This window comes from Falco naumanni, chromosome 1 (genome assembly GCF_017639655.2).
Source record: "Falco naumanni isolate bFalNau1 chromosome 1, bFalNau1.pat, whole genome shotgun sequence".
NCBI lineage: Eukaryota > Metazoa > Chordata > Aves > Falconiformes > Falconidae > Falco > Falco naumanni.
This window is the reverse complement of record NC_054054.1, coordinates 47,516,571-47,537,844: the sequence shown is the minus strand read 5'-3', so window position 1 is coordinate 47,537,844 and position 21,274 is coordinate 47,516,571. Positions and strand designations below refer to the sequence as shown.

General features: G+C 38.3%; 1 protein-coding gene across 4 annotated transcripts in view; it reads left to right on the top strand.

The window, feature by feature from the left end:
- Nucleotides 1-21,274, top strand: part of ZFYVE28 (zinc finger FYVE-type containing 28) — a 164,788-nt gene that overhangs the window by 118,096 nt on the left and 25,418 nt on the right. For 2 of the 4 annotated variants that reach the window (XM_040592469.1, XM_040592458.1), the window contains exons 8-9: nucleotides 1,310-2,674; nucleotides 13,130-13,234. In XM_040592469.1, coding sequence (XP_040448403.1) covers nucleotides 1,310-2,674; nucleotides 13,130-13,234 — 1,470 coding nt within the window. The remainder of the gene's footprint in view (nucleotides 1-1,309; nucleotides 2,675-13,129; nucleotides 13,235-21,274) is intronic. The other 2 variants (XM_040592482.1, XM_040592476.1) reach the window with 1 other exon arrangement.

Sequence of the window (21,274 nt, the reverse complement as noted above, 5' to 3'; positions counted from 1 at the left end):
GCAGTACACAGTTGCCTGCTCACTTCTCCTCAGGATAGGGGTGAGAATCGGAAGAGTAACAGTGAGAAAACTTGTGGGTTGAGATAAAGTTTAATAAGTAAAGCAAAAGCCATGCACACAAGCAAAGCAAACCAAGGAATCCTTTTGGCAGGCAGGTGTTTAGCCACCTCCATGAAAAATCAGGAAACATTTCTTCACTGCAAGGGTGGTCAAGCATTGGAACAGGCTGCCCAGGGAGGTGGTGGAATGACAGTCTCTGAAAGTGTTTAAAAAAGTGTAGATGTGGTGCTTAGAGACGTGGTTTAGTGATGGACTTGGCAGAGCTGGGCTAACTGTTGGACTTGATGGTCTTAAAGTTTTCTTCCAACCTAAATGATTTTATGAAAGCAAGGCTCTGTTGTGTGTACTGGTTACTTGGGAAGACCAATGTCATCACTCCGAATGTTCCCCCCTTCCTCCTTCTTCCCCAACTTTATATGCTGAGTAGGGTGTCCCATAATATGGAATATCCCTTGGGTCAGGTGGGGCAGGGCTGTCCCAGCTGGGTTTCTTTCCAGCTTCTTGTGCCCCACCCCCCCACGTACTTGGTAGGGTGAGAGGCAGAAAAGGCCTTGGCTCTGTGTGAGCACTGCTCAGCATTTATGAAAACATCCCTGTCTTATGGATACTGTTTTTAGCACAGATCCGAAACATGGCCCCATACTTAGTACTATGAAGAAAATTAACTCTATCCCAGCCAAAACCAGCATAGTTACATATTTGACGCAGGAGTGAACCAACTTCCAATCCTGGTTTCAGTGAACAGGCTTCCAAGACATCAGTGTTGTAGAAGTGATATTAGTATTTTAAATTATTCTTTTTATCTGACTATTTAATGGTGTAAAACTTACACAGTACTTTTTACAGAACAATTTTCAGAATCTACTATAAAGGATAGCAAATCAGTTTGCTAATCAGTCAAATTTGTGAATTAAATTAAAATGACAGTATATCTAACTGTGGGTAACACTATATGTAAATGGGGAAAGATCCATTTTGGGGCATGTTTTGATTTATTTTGGGTCTTCATTGCAGGAATTAAGTAATTTGGTACCCTGTATTTGCATGAGTGATGTCAAAATCAGGCATCAGCAATCACATGTTGTGAATATGAAGGTCAAGTGCACCTTGAGTTACACAGCTGAGAGTACTCTGTGCCCTCAGGTTCTGGCTTTCTGTACTAACAGTAAAAAGCTTTTTTAAGATCTGTAAGGTCAGTTCCTCCTATGATTGTAAATGCACAGTGATGTGTGTATTTCTCTATTTTCAGGGATCTACTTCAGACATTAACTGAGGATGAACTGCACACACTAGAACGTAACCTCTGCATCTCTCAAGATTTGGATTTTCCAGTCAGAGCAGATCCTGAAGCACCCTCTGTCATTACACCAGGCATAGCTGCGACTTTGCCTGCTAAGGAGCTTTCAGCAAAAGCTGAAAATACAGAGGCTGAGCTGGCTTGTTCTATGCAGTATGATGAACAGGAGCTGGAACAGCTGAACAGGATGGTACACAGAGTTGGAGATGAAATGTCTTCTCTGCTTTCCCCTCCAAGCATCTGTCAATCTCCAGCTCACAGGCCTAGCCTAAGAAATAGTTCTAGCACAGAGGCTTCACCAACAAGACACCATCTTGACAATTTAGCTGATGAAGACGACAGAGTATTTTTTATGGATGACCTAGATGGAGCAGGAGAAGCTCTTGCTGGGTTGGATTCAGTAAGTGATACTTTTGCTTGGGTGAACAACCCTTGCCACGATTCAAAACAGAACCTGCAATATAGAGATGCTTTGCTATACGAGAATGGCCACCAGACAGAGGAAACTGTGCTTTTAAAAGATGCTGAAAGTGACTTAAGCAATAATAACAATATTGAAGATAGCAAACAGATATCTGGCATTTCAGTTCAGAATTCATGCAGCTGTCTAGAAGGTCCGGACTCGCAATTGTACCTCAATGGCTGGGATGCATACGCTGATGATGCAGAAATGGCGGAAGTGATAGCTCACAGGACAGGAGGAATGAAAATATCTGCTACTGTAATATTCAATCCTAAATCTCCCTCTAGCTCAGAATCCCCAGTAACAACTCCAGAAGCAGCTATTAGTTGTGTTCCTGGATCTGCTAATCCATTAGCAAATGAGGAGGAGGATGAATCCCATAAACTCAGTATAGCTGCCACAAACTGTCTAATTAATTCCTGTGTGTGTTGTGGCAGCTGTGAAGACAGCAGGGAGGACAGTGTTGAAGGTTTAAAGACTAAACATTCTGCAGGAGGTGTAGTAAATGCTTCATACACATTAGTAAAGTCTAAGGAAATGGACCATGTAGATAACTTGGACAATTCAGTCCCTGCAAAGGAAACATTAAAACCCGAAAGTTCTGCTTTGTTAGCAGAAGGAGACTTGGGCAGGGAAGAGCAAAACCTGCCAGTCTCCTCTAAGTGCCTGGCACGTTCCTCAGGTTCGCAGGTAGGAGCAGAAAATGACTCACAGGGAGAAGCAGAAAGCATCTCAAATCAGCAGCAGAAGTGGGAGAAGAGAAAACAACTAAGTGAGAAAAAACTGGACACCAATGAAGATGCTAATAGTGAGAGGACAGCAAAGGAAGATGTAAAGTCAAGATCTAGTTCAAGGTAAGAGCCACTTAATGTCTTGGTAGAAATTTGCTTGTAAAGAAGTTCCTATATTCTTGTACTTCAGTGATTGGTGTATAATGTTGATTTTAAAGAAAATAGTGTGGTGCAGGATTAAGGAATTTATCAATATTCTTTTTTTTAATGCAAGTAGCTTTTTATTTGACTTAATTATATCTCTTTCGGAAAACATGTGGAGAACACCTGGATTTTAATCATACGGCGTCTGTATCATTGAAATCAATGTTACATTACCAGTTTAATGTAACAAAGAGTGCATTGCTGCTAAATGTTACCCAGGTCATTATCTCTGTGGTACTCTGCTGTTTTGCAGGAAAAGTGGCTGGCAGATAATGAAAAGTGAACTTGTGCGTCACTGCACAGGATTAAATTGGGATCTGAACACATCTTACCTTAGCTTCATTTGAGGGAATGGGATTGATCTGATAATGTAGCCTGGGGGCACAAATGTATTTGTGAATACCTCTGTGCTGAAGGAGCCTAATAGAGTGCAGAAGCAGCTATATGTTTAATGAAAATAAGGAACTAGATGATAGGGTGAGACCATAATAATAGTTGTATTAAAGTGCCATGCTTCAGCTCAACTTTGATTAGATGTTAGGGATCATATACACATCAGTAGGAAACAAGATGTCATTTTGTTTTACTGTTCAGAAGATAACCTGTTTCCTAGTGAGTAAAGTCCTCAGTTTCCCTGAAGTATTAATATCATAAAGTAGGGGAAAGAATTTAAATGGAAGTTGTTGTTGTTTTCTGTATTTCCGTGACAGTTATCTTCTGTTGTGCCTCACTGTGTCAGTACTGTGGAGATCATGTGTGTGATGCAGTATCTCTCTTCGTTATATGTGTATAGAGTTCAGGATAACACAGTGGGGGATAGCATGAACCATGAAGCATTGTCACAGTATGAAGGCTACAGAAATAAACACTTATTTAATAACAGACCTATTGAATTATGAAATATTTTACTGGTAGTAGAAAAAGAATCAAGAGTTTTTTTACAGTGGAGTTAATTCCTCTTGTGTACATCATAACTTCGTGTGCACAAAACTCAACTTTTGAGTAGGTAGTTTTATCTTTCTCATTATTCTGAGTATTTGTAGTCTTAGGCTTGCAAGTATCATATTCAAGGCCTTACAGTAGGGTTTCTGAATGGACTTCATTTTAAGAAGTAATTCACAAATCCCTTTGTTTCATGCTTTGGTAACACTTAGTGGAATGTTGCTTATAAGTAATTATTGTATGTTTGATTAGACTCCTGACAAATTATACATTGTTTACAAAACTTGGGCGATCTGTCTAATAATTTTTGCCCTGGGTAGGATATTAAGTGAAACTTGTGAGAACAAGTTTGCAAAAGGTAATAAAATTATATATATAAACTGTTTTTTCAGCCTTCCATGGTTTGTGGATGTAATAACTTCTTCTCCATTTTTGTCCAGCCTCTGTTAATACTGTGCAAAAACTCTGTATGAGAATTGTCCTTTTACACAGTTCTGTATGTCTGTGTTCCTCTGTATCTTTTCGTTTGCTCTGGACCTGGTTCTTAATAGCTTCATTGAATGACTCGTAGTTCCTGCCTGGCCTCTCCATGCTGGTTGTGATGTAGACCTCAGTCACACTTGTCTGTGTGGTTACTTTTTCAGGTTGGAAAAGTCACAGCCTACTTGATCAGGAGTTATGTAGCTTTGATCATTCCTTTTGTCTTGCTCTAAATCTTTTTCAGTTACACTGTTTCCTTTTGGAGATAAGTGAATCAGAACTACACTTAAGATAGGAGCAAACCATGGATTTGCACAGTGGCATAATAGTTTTCTCTTCGTTTTCCAATGGCTCCCATTATTTCACTTTGGAGTTTTTACCATGTGGTGATCTTAGAGTTTGAGTTGCTGCCAAAACCCTAAGATCCTGTTTGTGAGCTCAGATGTTGTCATTCTATATCTGATGCTAAAATTGTTCTCCCTGTGTTTACCAGTTGAATCTTATCTTGCCATTTTATTACCTGTCATTCAGACTTTAAGATCCTCTGCAGTTCTTCAGTCTGCTGTTATTGTTACTACCCTAAAAAATTTTGCACCAGTAGCAACCTTTCAGACTTCGTTTCTCGCCCTGTTTTTGCAGATTGTATGTGAAAACAAAACCCCCAGGGTCCTAAAGAATTCCAGCAGTGGCACCCTGCTCTTCTGAGAAGTGGTTGTTTAACAGTTCCTCCCTATATATGGTTAAGAATTACTTACCTGTTTTGGGACTCTGCTCTTATGCTATAGCACCTTAGTTTTCTTGAAAGTCTTCAGTGAGGTGTTTTGACAGAACCTATTTGGAAATTCAGAGGATGCTAGCCAAATTACCATTCTTCACAAGCTTCTTGACCCCTTCAGAGAGCTTCCAAGAGGCTCCCTCTGCAGCAGCCATGTTACTACTTCTCAGGCAGACCTTCTCATTATTGGCTACCTGTTTTAGCTTCTGATATATTCTGTTCAGTTGCTTGGTACGATCATCAGGCTCACAGAGCTGGAGTTGTTTGAATCCCCTTGGAGTCCTTTCTATTTTTAGAGATTGCCACCTTTTAAACTCCAGGCATCAAGGAGGTTTTAAATGAGAGGTTAATTAATCTGATTCATTCTTCAGCTCTCCTAAAGCTCTTAGGTGAATATTTTTGAATATTTTGTTAACAAGGTAGTAGGTCTCGCCTGTTTTCACCATAGCCTCTTCCACAGTTACTTTGTCGATTACATCTAATTTTCTCTATTCATTATTAAGAGTATGGTACCTTTGTTATTAATTGGCAAATATTCAATCTTTGCAGAAGTGGAGAAATAGGGATGGAGGTATTTTGTTACTACGTTGTTGCTCTTTTATTTGGAAGCATTCTCATATAGTCCTTCGGTATATTCTGTGAAAGAGAGGTGCTGGGGATCTACTGAGGACTACATTAAAAAATTCTGTATGTGTAGATCCCTAGTTTTCTCATATATCTATATATATTTTTTTCTTACCTCTGAATCACTAGTCATGTTATCGTTAAAAGAGATAATTCAGTTACAAAACAGAACTTTGTGGACCTTTTCTTACTCATGCTGCTTGGGCAGTGACTAATCACTGCTTTTCAATGGTATTTTTAAATTGGAAGATCACATTAGGCTTCGTCGACTGCTCCCTATTAACATGCTTGTGAATGCCAACTTAACCATAAGGGAAATGTTGGAGACAGTAGATTATTTTCAGAATGATGGACCCATTAGCTAGAACAATAAGCAATCTAATATACGTGGAATAACTGCAGGATATGCTCGTTCATCAAACTGAAAAATGTATTTATTTTCTGGTTACTGTAAGTCACCAACTAGAGGAGAAAATTTTCTTTCCCTTGTCTGAGTCAAGCAGCTGTCAAATGTGTCTGTCATGGCACAAACTGTTTCTTCTAGTAAATCAGTTCCTGTATTATGCAATATGACATAGGTATAATTTCAATGATCCAGTCAGGTGTACTGTAATTAATCCTTAAATCCGAAATACCTAGTATTTCAGACTTCTCTAGTTAGCCTCGATATTCAGTGGAGTTTAAAATAGAGCTTATATACTCTTCTACTTAAGATTTAGGTATTGACATGTCTTTACTACATTGGTTTTTAAGTCATAGCTAGTATGTCTTTCTCCATTATTTGCCTGTAAGTATCTGAAAGACGTAAAACACTTGAGGGCACAGTCTTGTGCAGTAGTATTAATGAGATGCATATATGAGAAAAGCATTAGCAAAGATGTAGTCTTTATCTGATCTGCTGAAGGGACAACGTGATTAATAAAGGCTCTCATGCAGCAAAACAAAACTGTTCAAGGGGGGAGACAATGTAAGTATAGCACAGAAGATGAGAAAACTATGTCAAAGCAGCATTTGGTGTTTTGGGGGTAAAAAAGAATGTAAGTTAACAGCAAGACCAGGGGTAAAAAAAGATAAGTAGCACCAAAACCAAGTTTTAGATCTGTATCTAGTATTCCTTCTTTTCAACTGGAAGCGAGCTATACAAATTTTTTAAATGCTCATTCTGTCGTAGTATTCTGCCTGGTTTTTCCAAGGGGTAAGAATGTTATGAAGAATGAAGATCGTGGTCTTTTGGTGTTTTGGAAATAATTGGCTTTTTGTTCTTTCCAGAGTTGAAGAGTCCTTGTAAAACTGCTGATTCTTCTACATGTTTTATGAAGTTTGGCACTTTGTTTCATATTGTCATGCAATGCTATTGTTTTCACATTGTAGTCTTAAATAACTGGGTTTGTATGTTTGTTTATCTTCATATTGACCTTAAAGCAGTTCTGATATAGAAAAAGGGGGTTTAAGTATAGTTTCTCTCCTTTCCACTGCAGATCTATTATGTCTAGCTTAAACTATACTTTTTTTTTCTCTTTATCTGTTTGTTGAATGTATTCTTGATGAAGCCTTTTACAATGCACCTGAGAACTGGTAAAAGGAGCTGAAACTGGTAGCGAAGAAAACTTCTTACCTTCACACTTTCTGCAAGCGCTACCTGTGTCCGTTGTCTGTTAGGTGCTGGTGCTGTTCACATTTATTTGTGGGGGCTTAAAAGCATATGGTGAAATCTTCTATTTTTTGTTTTTTGAGGAGGAGGAATAAGGCATGCTTGAAAAGCGTGTTTTGCTGTTTGCTGATCTGTGTTGCAATTCTAGAACAAGATGAATATTTTTTTCTTCTCCAGCTTGGTATTCAAGTTGTCCCATTTCTTAGCGTTGCAATTCTGTAGTCTAAAATTGTATATATTGTTTAGTTATATGTTACGATAGTATATTCTGTAAAATATTTAAAATTATATTTCCTCAGCATATTAGAATGACTTTGTAAAAAGATGAATACCTGTTTTATACATTTGGTTTCTAATTTTGCCTTTTCTGGCTGTATTTTATTCACTCCTTAGCAACGTGTAATGTATGTGCACATTCTCAGTACAGCAACTTTAAGATAAGTCATTCCACCTTTATAAAGGCATGGAAAAAAAGCATTTGTATTTCTGGGGTGGCTAGCATTTACATTTATAAAACACACACACGCACATTACCTTTCTAGCTTGTCTTTTAGTTTATAGCATTTGATTCTACAAGTGCTCCTTTATCAGAACTAGATTAATTGATATTGCAATGCAAATTAACTTCATTAAATGTCTTGAGTTCATGCTTTCCCTATAATATTCTCATCACAGTAAAATTTAAAGTGTGTATGCTTTTTACATTGCAAAGTTGCCTTTTCCGTAAAAATTAATGGACAGCTGTGCATGTTCACATAAACAAAAACATGTCTGCTTAGTGTCTTGTACTGATTACTCTTTTAACTAGCTATTCAGGACTAAGAAAACTTCTCATCAGCAAGTAGGAAATAGTTGTTTGGGAACAAAATACCAGCCTTTCAACTGCAAAACTTCCCTTAAGCAATCCTTTAGCTAGCTGTTGATTAAAATTTCTCTGTTCCCCTTCTAGTATTCTGTTTCTTTTTGTTGTTTAACTGGCCAAATTCAGATTCAGTGTAAAATATTTTTTTCAGTCCCACTTTCCCTTCTTTTTAACAATACAAGTCTCAAATTTATAGTGGCAGTGTTTGACCTTGTCTGTAGAATGCTGATTTTGTGCGGTATCTGATCACCTAACTGCTATTACAAAGCTCATGCAATTAAAAGGTGTCTGTTGTATATCAGCTTCCCTTTTACTAGGTCCACTAGGTCCATACATCCACTGCAGCAGCAATGAACTGCATTAACCCTTAATATAGAGATTCCTGAAATTAATATAGTAGGTAAAACAGTTTTAAAAGCCACTTACTTGAGTGGATTCAGTGTAGCTAACGCATGAGGCTTTCGAGTTTGCTCTCCTTTAGTGAGACAGAGAAAGTCTGTGCCATATTAAATAATGTAACATGGAATGAAATTGTAACGCAAGTAGTAACATTCATAAAGAAACCATCCCCTGAAACAGCCGGAGGTTTAATGACATGTGAGGGGCTAGAAACACATTTCCAGTGGAAAAGAGCTCACAAGCCAGGATAAAGGTGGCTTTCAGTTTGTTTTCATTTAAATAGTTAAACAAAAATGGCCAACAGCTTTAATTAAATGGTTGTTAGTTCAGTCTGCCAGTATTCCATGAAAAGTGGCAGCCACATCACCCTGTGTCACTTTGCTCGTGTTGCCTCAAATTTTTGTCCTGTGCTTTTATCAGAAGTGCTGAAGAATTCTGTTTTGGTAAGCATGGATAATGATTTTATCCCATGCTAGAATGTAACTTTTAAAATATCACTGTAGGCATTTAAGACCTCACAAATGAAACAAACGTTTGCCACCTTAGACAGCTTAAACAGTCCTATGAACCCCAATACAACACTGCATTAATTTCAAATGAGCATGAGATGTGGTGAAGTTCAGATAGCCTGTGGGCTGGTGTGGGAAGAAAGGTTTAGCTACTATCAGCTATAGAATGTGTCTATATGCTCGTGCCTTCTCTTCTTATAATTGTGCTAATGAACATGCATGCTAAGCCATCAGCTAACAGGAATTGAGAGTTGGGGAAAGCAGGGCAATTCAGCTCAGGAAGTACCAGCATCTTAAAAAAGCAGAGAAGAATCTTTGGGCAGACACTAATGAGAAGAAATTCTGCAAAGAGGTTAGTAGTCTGCGTGTACTGAGAAGGAATGCCATGAGTATGTCAGGAGTCTTTTTTGTTTTGTTTTTTTAAGAAGCTATTTAGTACATCACTGAGAAGGTATATAATAGTTATCATTATTGCATTCCTATTTCTTGGTACTAAATAAACACAGAATTTCTTATCTGAAGAGTTACAGCTTGAATATTAACCAGAAATAAACATTGTAAATAATATATGTTATTTCTGGTTCAAAAATATGATCTGTATTGGTACACAGGAGTGAGAAAAATGTTTACACATTGTGATTGTCTAATCTACACATCCTTTATTACAATAAACTGACTTTTGTGAGCATGGTTTGTGTCTAGTGTGTCCAAGCAGTTTACATTGCCAAATGATGACTGACCAGATGGTTATCTAATCCTGAAATCAGCAGACAGCTCAGCATGGCCAGGTTTGGGCACCAAGTAAAAGATGGAGTCGTGGAAAATGAAGGCATTTATGATGCAGTTTAGAATGGCACACTGTGTTAAGACAAAGCTTAAAAAGAGATGAGATGGTGGAGCTGATGAGAGGAAGTTACGCAGATAGTGACTGGTTAGAGGTGAGAGAGGATTCAAATGAGGGGGAAAGTAGCATGGGGAAGAGGTTTGAGGTGAGGCTTGTAAGCTGGTCAGAGGCCATCTGTGAAGATGAAAATAGAAGTACCACTGAGATCATTGATAATGTAAGCTGGTTGTGTACCATTGTGTTCAGAAGTTACTCATCAGGTTTACTGTCAAGGGTCCAGCACTCTGTGCCACGGTTGTTATTTTGCCTTCTGGCTTGGACTGTCCACTCCACAAAGTTAGCTCAGGATAGAAAGTGGTTTCATGACTCTAGGACAATGTTTGACAATAAATAATAACTGCTCTTAATAGAGAGATGGTACTTAGGGTTATGGTTTGTTGGTTTATGTTTTAGCCTAGAGCATTTAACTCTCAAAAAATGTATGAGATCTTTGAGTTCTTATCAAAAGTGATAGCCCTTTGTGTTGTGTATAAGAGCTGAAAACCTCAAGTTATTTAAAACAAAACAAACAATCTAGAAAACCAGAACCTAAGAAAGTTGAATTTAAGTTTTTAAGTAGTTTCATAATTTTGTTTCATGTGCTGTTGGTAACACATATTTTGACTGGATTTCAAATATATCAGGCAGAGCTCTGCAGAAAGCACTGAAAGACAGCAAACCTGACATCTTTCAGAAAAACTGTTACTACCTAAATCAGCTGACAGGATTGTTACACTGGAAAAACCTGGAAATGGGTGGGGAGGTGAGAGAAGGGTAAAAGAAGGTGCTGAGTTTGCTAGTTTTTCTTGTTTCCTGGTCCTGCTGTACAAAGATTACTTTATTCTGAACAATACATTTCACCTTGGTAAGACAGCTTGTCCTGCTGTTACATAAAGTGATGCACTTGCAAGAGAGAAGCAACAGTATGTTTTATTGATAGAAGCCAGTGAGCTGAACTTCAACAGTAAATGCAACAGTGGTTTAACAAGACTGTATGGCAAGGTACACTTGAGTATTTACTGCACAGAGGACTGGGTCAGACAAAACTGTTGGGGAGACCCTCCCATTGAGTCATGAGGTTGAGAGGACCCCTAAGGTTCTAAACTGCTTCCTAGAGAGCAGTCTAGGTGTGGCTGGATCCAGACTTAGTTCCAGGCTTGATCAACAGTTTATGTCTAAAGGATTATGTATGTTCAATCAATCCTTTTTATCACTTAGCTAAGATCTCAAAGTTTCAGCACGCTTATTCCCAGCTCACAGAGTATCAGACTCAGCCTTGAGGAGTAACCTTGAGAGGCATCCCTAGTCAAGGGAAGATCCTGGCATGGAGCCACTGCTGTGCAGGAGAGCTCAATGGGCTCCGGGCTGTCCTCTGTTTATGAAATAAGGTGATTGACTTAACAGCCATGTTTGCATACTAGCTGTATTTCAGTTGGCGCATGCTCAGCTAGCCCTCAGCTGTTGAGCAAGACTTATGGCCCTTAGCTATTGCGTTGAGCTGGGTGCAGCCACTGCGACTGCCACTGGTGGCTATTGCTTAAGCCTAAAAGGGGTGGGGGGATCACACCACCACACCTGTTCAATCATGCTGTGAAATCACATGCTAATGTTTTTAAATATCATTTAGCTGCTATAAAACAGATAGTAGAAGTACATACTAGAAGCATGACCATATTGTAAGATTGGATGGGTAAAGATGATGAGCTATAAAAGAGTAAGCCTTTGTTTAAATGCATATATCTTCTCATAATGAGCAGAATTAGCAAGGGAAATTACATAAAATGAATGAAAGTTAAATAGATTTTTGTTCAAGTCTGATAAAATTATTTTCCAGTTGTGACGGCTCTCCTTTCAACTAAAGCGTAGTACACTTGAGATTTATTTTCAAATTGGCATTCAGAAATGAGGAACATGAAGGGGTACATTTTCCAAGTGATTAGTGGGAGGTATGCAAGCAAATCCTATTATTTTTAGTGGGATTAGAGTACATACCTTCTGTATACTGCTTTGAAGTATTCCCCTTAAGCATTCTTCGAGACTTCTAGTTGGTAGAAGAAAATAATTTGGAATGTAGCTGGTTTGGAGATGGACCCTGCGTACATCTACGTATCAAAAGAGCATTAAACAATCTGATAGTTATTGTGCAGAATGAAGGTTAAATAATCCTGACCTATATAACTACACCTTTTTTTAACTAAAGTTACTTCTTCGGTTTCTCTGTGTGTTGTCCAAAGATTTCTGTTGACTGAACATTTCAGTTCAGCAGGCTCAAATGATTCTTCTGCACTGCCTAGAAGCAATACAACTTAGATATCTCCGCTCAAGATCATGCATTTTCTTACCTAGTATAATTTTTTTCCAGCTTGTGGAATTTCCAGTAGCTTAGCAGTAAATTTTTACTGAAACAAAAAATTGTTTTTTCCAAGATAGTTCTGTAGGGCTTATGAAACCACTTTTAATCTTCTAATCCATGTTTACGTTGATGATGTGATGTAAGATCTAAAATGACGTGTTATTTAAAGGCTTTTCATTAGCTCAGGGATACCAGAGAAGTTGTGTACCATTCATTTAAACCATTCATATGTTTTTACTTAGCGGCTAGAGGATTTATTCTAACGAAGTGTCAGTAGTTTGCCATGGGACTGCTCCTTCCTGCTTATCTGTTGGTTTAAATCACAAAATTTGAGGTACACATGTAGGGACCGAGTAAATTTAAGGATAGGGTTAGGTGTATTATCTTGATTTCCTTCACTGAATTCAGTCAGCTTTTTGCTTTCTGAGACTATTTCATTTCCATTGGAAGGAAACATAGGTCAAACTTTACACAATATTTCAGAAGTTTTTGAAGCTTATTGTTTCGGGTGTCTTGGCCTTAAACACCAGTGACTTGATGAAATTTCAGTTTTATGTCTTTCTTATAATGTTAAACCATATTTAGCAGCATGAGTACACTATTCCCTCTATACCCTATGAAAATGTAGGGTCCTTGGTTCTTTCCTGAATGTTTTAACTCTATGGCATGAATTAAACCGAAGATTTTTGTAAGATCTGTGCCCACTGACTTTGCCAAATTGTCTGTGCTTTTGAGAAGAAAACAGGATAGGTTTGTATCATTTTCTGAAGATCAAAAATACAACTGCCAGTTTACTCTTTATTTCTGTATAATCCATAACAAGCCATGAGTTACACAGTGCTGTTTTTACCTTTGTTCGCTTCAGCAGTTCATTTTGTTTCCGTATGTTTTTTCAGTTCTCAGGATGGCTTACGTGATTCCCCCCTCAGCTCCATCTCCAGCAGTGACTATGAGAGTGTTTCTGTCACTACATGTAGTCTCTCCAGCATATACGCTCTGAGGTAATAACATCACTTCAGTCAGATTTGACAGATGGTATTGGGTTATGCTTGGTTAAAAATTTTCATTGAATTAACAATCAAGTGACAGCAACACTTCTAAGTATTCTTCCTTTGAACAGCAGGTGCTTTTTTTTCCTAGCAGTTTTCTTCAGTGCTGTGGCAACTGAGACAATTACTAACAGAAAAGTTTGAATGCATAAAGCAATGGATTCATATATGTCCATGATCTCCCTTTTATTTCTCTATACAGCATGTCTTAAGAGACACTTCAGGTTTTAGGTTGGAAAGTACCAAATGTTTGCCTTAAGTAGGTTTTGATTTTTCTAGAAAACATGGATTTTCCATTTCGTTTCTCATAGTAAAATAAGGGGAGCGTTCCAGTTAACAGTAATTTAACTTCCACAGTGGTGTTGGCCAAAACGGGTAAGAACACTGGTTTATATTCTCATCTTCTGAAACTGCACGAGAGTTTTAAGTTTACTTTTGTTCAGAGCAATTAAGGAGAATAATAGAGCAATAAAGTTTAGGGCAGAAAAATGTAACTAAAACAGAAGTATGAGTTACTTGCTTTTTTCAGTATTTGCATAACATGCATGTATGCGATATACTGCATAGGTTGTATGCAATAACATTTTTACTGTGGTACAGGCAGACTGAAAGACCACTATATCAGTCAAAGTAGATCTTCCACTGCCGCTTGTTCTCCCTTTTTCATCTGTTTATCTCTTCCCAGCACTTCAGGAATTCCAAAATTTGTCTAGGTTTGGGGATAGAAAGAGAGGGGAAAATATTTTTTCCAATAGTGTTAGAGGAAATAGTACATATATGTATATTTTTAGGATGTGCCAATCTTTGGGCTCGGGTTTTTTGTTTCATATTTTTATAAGAAGGACAGAAAGATACAACTAAAACTGTTTTTCATTGTTTTTAATTTTTAAATATATTTCCTTTTGATGGTTCTTGAAACAAAACTTAATATACCTGCATGCAGCAGTTGCAGTCTTCTAAATGCTGCATACATCAAAGACTGTTTCACACAGGGCTGTCTGAATGGACGGTAGAACACCTCAGTTTTTCTTCAGGAACAGCTGGAGCAATAAGAGTAAGTAAGTCTTCATTAGGTGCACCACCTCTTCTCAAGGCCTTACGGTACTGCCATTGTATATTGGTGTTGTAGTTGCCACTGTATTGATGCTTAGCTAAATTAGATCTGTCTTTTCCCTTTTTTCAAATTTTGTTTTACATGAAGTTTGATTTATAAGGCAGCATTTGTACATGCACATTTTTGCTCTTGTGCACTGAACTACAGCTTTGTATCATCCGTGTGTGTCATGTGAGAAGTCCAAGTTGCCTATTTTTCTGTATCTGATTGGTATTACTAGAGATCTAGCTGTTGTAGTCTATGCTCCAATAAATAGTGCCTGCTTGGCCAATACATTTCCCCTTTTGAAATACTTAGTTTAAAAGAAGTCTATAAACTCCTTTTAACAACTTAATAAAATAAAAGAAGGGGAAAAAAAAGCTCAGAAGTCCGGCTGCTTCATATTAATATGTTCCTAGATCTGTGTGCATAAAAATGTAATATTTAGTACATCTATTTGTATAACATTTTAGAATAAGTTATTTTTAAAGGACTCCCCTGATCTTTTATCTTTTATTTTAAAGATTTTATCTTTATTATCTGAAGAGTTTTATTTGGCTATTGAAAAGTTATCTAGAGCTGTATCATACAACATACAAATACTACAGCAAGTGTATTCCTTGAAAAGACAAACTCTCCAAAATATTATTTTCAGAAATAACTAAGTTGTCTCTGATGTCATATGCATATCCAAAATACCTAAATTCTTTTATGATTGTTTTTTCCTCTGAGATATGTCATTTTTATTAACTTATTTTCTTGCTGTTTTCACTTATCAGCAATTAGAAATTTAAGTGTAACATTTGTAATTTTATCTGAAAAAATGAGCTAACCATAGAATTCTTGAAATGCATTTATTTGGCCTTACAACCTCCTGTGGATTATAAACAACTCGTTTGTTCTGTTAAATAATCAGTGCTGAGGCTGACAGTCATGTTGTTAGAGTGCAGCATGTTGTGGAAATACCCAAGTGCCTTGAAACAACTTGGCTCTGGTAGCAAAACCAGCTTAGCCAGAGTAGCACAGTGTGTTGAGTGAACTACTAGTGTATACTAGAGTATAGACTGAATGGATTTGAAACAATGAAGTATTGTGTATATGGAGCTCTATATATGTATACATTTATTGTTTTCCAAATAGAGAATCAGGGAGCAAATTTCCACTCCTCAGATTCTGGAGCCCTGTTCAGCTCATGGGTCGTTGTTTGCCTTTTTGGTTTTTATCGGGAGGAAAAGGCTGTTAGGATTGTAGGAACCATTTGGGACCTGTTAAAGGAGGCTGCTTCAAATCAGCCTGTGATTTACTGCCTTAGACATTTTCCATCGTCAACCAGTGCTGTGTAATTTTTTGAGCTGTATTAATTGCACCTAGTTTTAGGCACCAAACTGATATACTTACATGAAGAGGTTTGTTGCTGAAGGGTTCCCTGTTTAATCAATGGAGAAAAGTGGAAACCTTGGTTAAGCGTGTCATTTGTTGAAATGCATATGGGCCAAAATTTTTCAATCTTAAATGGGGACTATGGTTACATACTTCTATTACTAACTGTACTCACAGAGTAATTTGAAAAACATTTTAAAACTTGTGCTCTAGAAACCTTGAGCAAAATTGGAGAAAAAATAAAAGGTAAAGGGGGCTTCTCAAATGGTTTTGCCAAGGAAGGGTTAACTATTTCACTGGTACCTGATCTGTGTAGAAAGTTGCTCTTTCTAGTCGCAGAGGCCTGATGGTCAAGAAGTTAGATGTTCAGCTCAGTTTGGAAAGTGTTTTTTTGCAAGATGTTCGTTAAGCAGTATCCAGACTTGAGCTGCCCATGTCAGTAGTCAGCTTTCTTGGTAAGGAATAAATGTATTCCATGTATTTTTGAAAGTTTCAGAGAAACTGTGGTTTTGTGCAGACTCAGAAGAGTATAAAGGAAGGGGTTTTTTACATTGGTGTGATTGTGGAATAATACTGCTGGCCTGAGTGAAAATTAGATGTTTGTAGCTACAGCAGAGAAGTGGCAATTAGTCCATTGTTTATATTGGCTCCAGGAAACAATCCCTGCAGTATTACCTTTTTAATGGTTTCTTTTCATGAATTCAGTTTTTAGAACCATTTTTAATATACCTATAACTTAGTGAACTGTAAATAGGCAGCTAATAAAATACACCGCTGGAATCTTAGCCATTTCAATGTTGGAAGCAGTAAAATCAGTAGTTTTAAAAAATAAATTGCAGGAATTTTTCAGCTTTCAACATGCATTTGAACTATTGGTCATGATCCTGATAGAGTCATTAATTTGAGTAGAAACCTAAATGAGGGCTATTTGTATGCTAACAGAATGAGATGACTTGATATGCTTAAAGCCAAGAACAAGCCTAAGTTCTTTGAAAGGCTGGATCTGGAATATGGCAAGAGAAGTTGTTCTGGGAATCATGAGAGGAAAGTAAGTGACACAACCAAAGAACAATGTAGTTATAATTAGTTGATTTCAAGCCTCTTTGGAGTTTTTGGTGTAAGACAGTGCAAGGGAGGAAGAAATAACTGCTGAATCTGTATTCAAGCATTTGCTTGCCTAGGGTATGTGGTAAAGCCTACTCCTTCATTTTAAGGTTACAATGAGCTGATAAATGACAGCTTTAAATATAAACAGTAAATTCTTAAACTAGTCTTAATGATACAATAGATGCCTTCCTTGGTCACTAGACATGTCATTGTGCCTTAAATATTGGTGTTTTGTGGAGTATTTTTCTACTATTTTAGGCGTTTACAAAAATTGGTGGTGAAGTTTTAGCCTGTTATTTACAGTCTGTGAAAGGAGTTATCTGCAATGTTTTGTGACTCAAGACTCTGCCAGCAATTAGGATGGGGTATTTATCTAGTTATTTTTGTTAGAATATCTGTGTTCGTGTACATGTGGACAGAGCCCAAGGTCGTGTACTGGTTGGATATATCTGAAGGATATTGCTTACCTTATTTCTTATTTTGATTATGTCCCTGTTAGTGTAAACGCGTGTGAAACAAGGCAGGGAATGTTACCTTAGTGTATAGATGAGATGAAAGTTTGATTACCTCCTTCAAAAATAGAGGTTGTTTTACAGGAATTTGTTTGAAGCTACCTTGTCAGTCAGTTCATGGAATCAGAATAGTCCAGGTTGGAAGGTATCTGAAAAGATCATCTGGTCCAACCTGTTGGGGGAAGGGGAGCCTAGATGGGATTATCTAACACCCTGTGCTGCTGCTTCTTGAAGAACTCCAGCTGATGGGGACTCTACCAAGTTCCTGGGGAGGTCGTTCCAGTGATTGATTCTCAGCGTAAAAAAATTTCTGTCTTATATCAAGGTGAAACTTCTCCTGGTGCAACTTGTATCGGTTGCCCCTTGTCCTCTCCGTGGGCCTCCTTGTGAAGAAAGAGCCTCCATTCTTTTTGTAGCCACCTTTTAAGTACTGGAAAACCGTGATGGGGTTCCCCCGAGCCTTCTGTCCTCCGAGGAGGAAGGACCAAACTCCTTGAGCCTTTCCTCGTAGAGCAGATCCTACAGCTTCTGGTGATCTTCGTGTCCCTCCTTTGGAGCCTGTCCACTCTGTCTGTGTCTTCTCGTGAGTTGTGGAGGCCGGAACTGGACACAGGAGTACTTCAGGTGTGACCTGACACGCGGTTGGTAGATCGGGACGATCGCATCTCTTACCTCGGCTGGCAATGTCCCTGCAGCCCGTTTGCCTTTGCCGCTGCAGCGGCGTGCTGCTGACTCCTGTTCAGCTCGCTGTCCGCCGCGACCCGCAGGTCCCTCTCGGCAAGGCCGCTCCCCACCCGTGCAGGTCCCAGCCCGTACCGGGCCCTTTGGTTGTGTCGTCCCCTGTGTGGGACCTTGCGCTCGTCTCTGCTAAACTCTGTCCTGTTCTCGCTGGCCCGCTGCTCCAGCCTGTCCAGGGCTCTCGGTAAGATGGCTTTCCCTCCGATGCATCCACCTCACCACCCCGTGTGGTGTCAGCACACTTGGTGACGGTGCTCTCAATCCCGTCACCCAGGTCATTTAGGGAGACATTGGAGAGTGTGAGGCCCAGTTGATCCCTGGGGGTCCCCCACTTGTGAGAGGCTGCCAGCGTGAGTAAAACCCATAGATGTAAAACTCTGAGGGCAGCCTGTGAGCCTGGTTCCTGCCCTTCTCACAGACTAAGTGAAGTTCTTATGGGTGAACAGTTACGTGCTAAACTAGGTTTTATGCTAGGCTTTTTCATCAGTAGGAATCAGTACCTCCAAGAGGGTGCAGGAAGGAAAAATAACTTGATCTTTTCCTAGGACTATGTATTATACTAGGATAATTCAGTTCTTTCAACTCGTGGTCCAGAGCTGTGCTATTAAAGCTACAGCAAAAATTACATGCCCATGGGTTTTAACGAAGAGATCACAACTACTTTAGGGTTCGTGTAGATTATGGTGTGGAGGACAACAAATAAGGTAACAATGTATTTTAACTGATGTTTCACAGTCTACCTGGTCAGCCATGTCTCCAGATCTCCTGTCTTGCAGTTTTACCATTGTTAACTTGATCGGGTGTTATTTAAGCTGTGCAAAATGATGAATTAATTCTGCATTAATGTTTGGTACAGTCATCTTTGTTTTGATCAATAAGTTACTTTAGATTTTATTTCCCTTTTTTCTGTAGACGTCTTTTTCATGGAAAGACTGCTCATAACCAGAAAAGGGCTGGTGGTAATGGCTTTATGTGAACCTTATCGGAATCGTGGAAATAAAGAGCTCAGTGACAAAAGTTGGGGGAAGAGAAGGGATTTCATACCTTGAGCAAATCAGAATTACTTCCAGTATAGACACTTCTCCTGGCTAATCATTTTGAACTGCAGCCTGTATGTTTTAGGCACTGTGAGTCTGTGCTGTTTTGTAGAGACTCTACAAAACAGAGTCTTTGCTGTTTTGTACTCAAGCAGTGTAAGGGCAACTAATATGCATATTAATACAGTCATAAACAGGCTGCTGTGTACAGTCTTCTTGCTTTGCTGCTAAATCCCTTGCCCCAACAGCCAGCTGAGCAGTACCAACAAAACAAAAAAGTCAGCGCTGATGAGGTCGGTCAGCTTTTGCTTATGATTTTAGTCAGCAAGGCATACGTGACTGAAGCAGATGTCTCTAGTTTTTCACTGCCAGAAATCTTTTTGCTGTGTTTCATGCCTATTGTGGTCTTTGCCCTGCAAGACACACACACACAAAAATCAATTTGCTAAATGGTGCAGCATTCAAAGCTATAGTTTCTTTTTAGGAAATTCCACAAAGTATTTTTGGGTATATTATATGTGTATCTTCGTCTTCAGTAATATATAACTGATGCAGATTTTATTTTCTTAAGGAATAACCTAGGCAGCTTGTGTGAACTAATGGTTAACAAGTGCTTGTTACAGTGGGAGGGTGAAAATTCAGTTGTTCTAAGTTCTTTGGCCTTTCCCAATTAAAATTATAAACTTCGTATTTAGAGGTGTTAAAATGTGTGATATGGTTGAAGTAAATTAAGTATGAAATACTTTGTTCTCTGTGTTAAACAAGTGAAATAAGGCAATATTTTTACGCTGACTAGCATTGGTGGCAGAAACAATAAGTCTGTTTTAGCAAAATTGGTAGACACCCCAAAATTTGCCATTTGGGGACTGTATTCCAGCTGGCATATCAAGCATATCTTGTGGCTGGAGACTGACATGAAGTGATGATAATGGTTTGTTCTTGTTTCTGCATAGCTCACTTTTAATTTTTGGGTTCGGTGATGTGGTGACATTTATAATTGTGTTCATTTGATATGTAAAAATCAGTTGTTGACTGTCACTTGGTGTTCCCTGTGGTACTAACAGAACTAAAATTACTAGCTTTCAGAAATTAGATTTTATTTTACAGATTGGTTTTTTTAAACCAAAAAAAAATAATCATTAGAATAGCATGTTTGGGAGTTTTGCATTTGTGTGTGATTAACTCAAATCACTACAGTAATTGCAGTTTTTGCAGAATTTTTAGCAATACGTAAAACCAAAATACGTTGTAAAAGCACAATTTTATTGGAGGAAGAAAGAGGAATTCCTCATACTTACAGTGGCATTGAAGGTGAAAAATTAAGAGAAAGCTTTCTTCTCTAATTAAAATATTAAGGCTTCACCTAATACTTTAATTAGTTTATTTTAGCTTTGACTCCCACAGCTGGATACCGTATTCCGATGGGATTCTCCTAGACCCTAGGATGCTTTAATGCTTCAGCTGGTGTTGTATTTTTTGAGGAAACTGATGGAGGCGATATGAAAACATTGTGCTAATAAGTTTCCCATCTCTGAGTTCCTCTTGCTGGAAAATGTTTCTCAGTGCTGCTTGTCCATCTCCATTTCTGCCACGCACAGGATTTGCACCTCAAGAGAGTGTCTGCTGGAATTGGATGCTAAATTAATTCACTTTTTGCTATGCCGTACAGAACAGTTGCTTGCATATTGCAGAGGATGTTGATGAAGAGATATGAAAGGACTCTTTACCCTTGGAAAGTGTTTGTATCTGGCATCAGGTATCCAGGTTCTGTCTATCCTGCATCAAGTTCTGGATAAGGCATAAAAGCTGGGACTGATGTGTTGCTATCCCTGTATAAGATACCAGAGCTGATATTACATACCATTTTTTCATATGTGCTATACTATTTCTGGTTTTCACTTTCAGTTTTTCTACCGCTGGATATTTTTTGAAGTTTAAACATTTCTGTGCTCTAATCTCATATTTGTCCTTTTGCAGTGTGAGTGACCATTTGAAAGCTTTAAATGCATGTTTGATTACAAGGAAGTGTCAGGAAAAAGAAGTCGTGGTGGAATTGAGAAAACCTTAGTAGAACCTAAGCGATATTCTAACTCATATTTTCAGTTCTGTTTTTTCTTGACTTCTA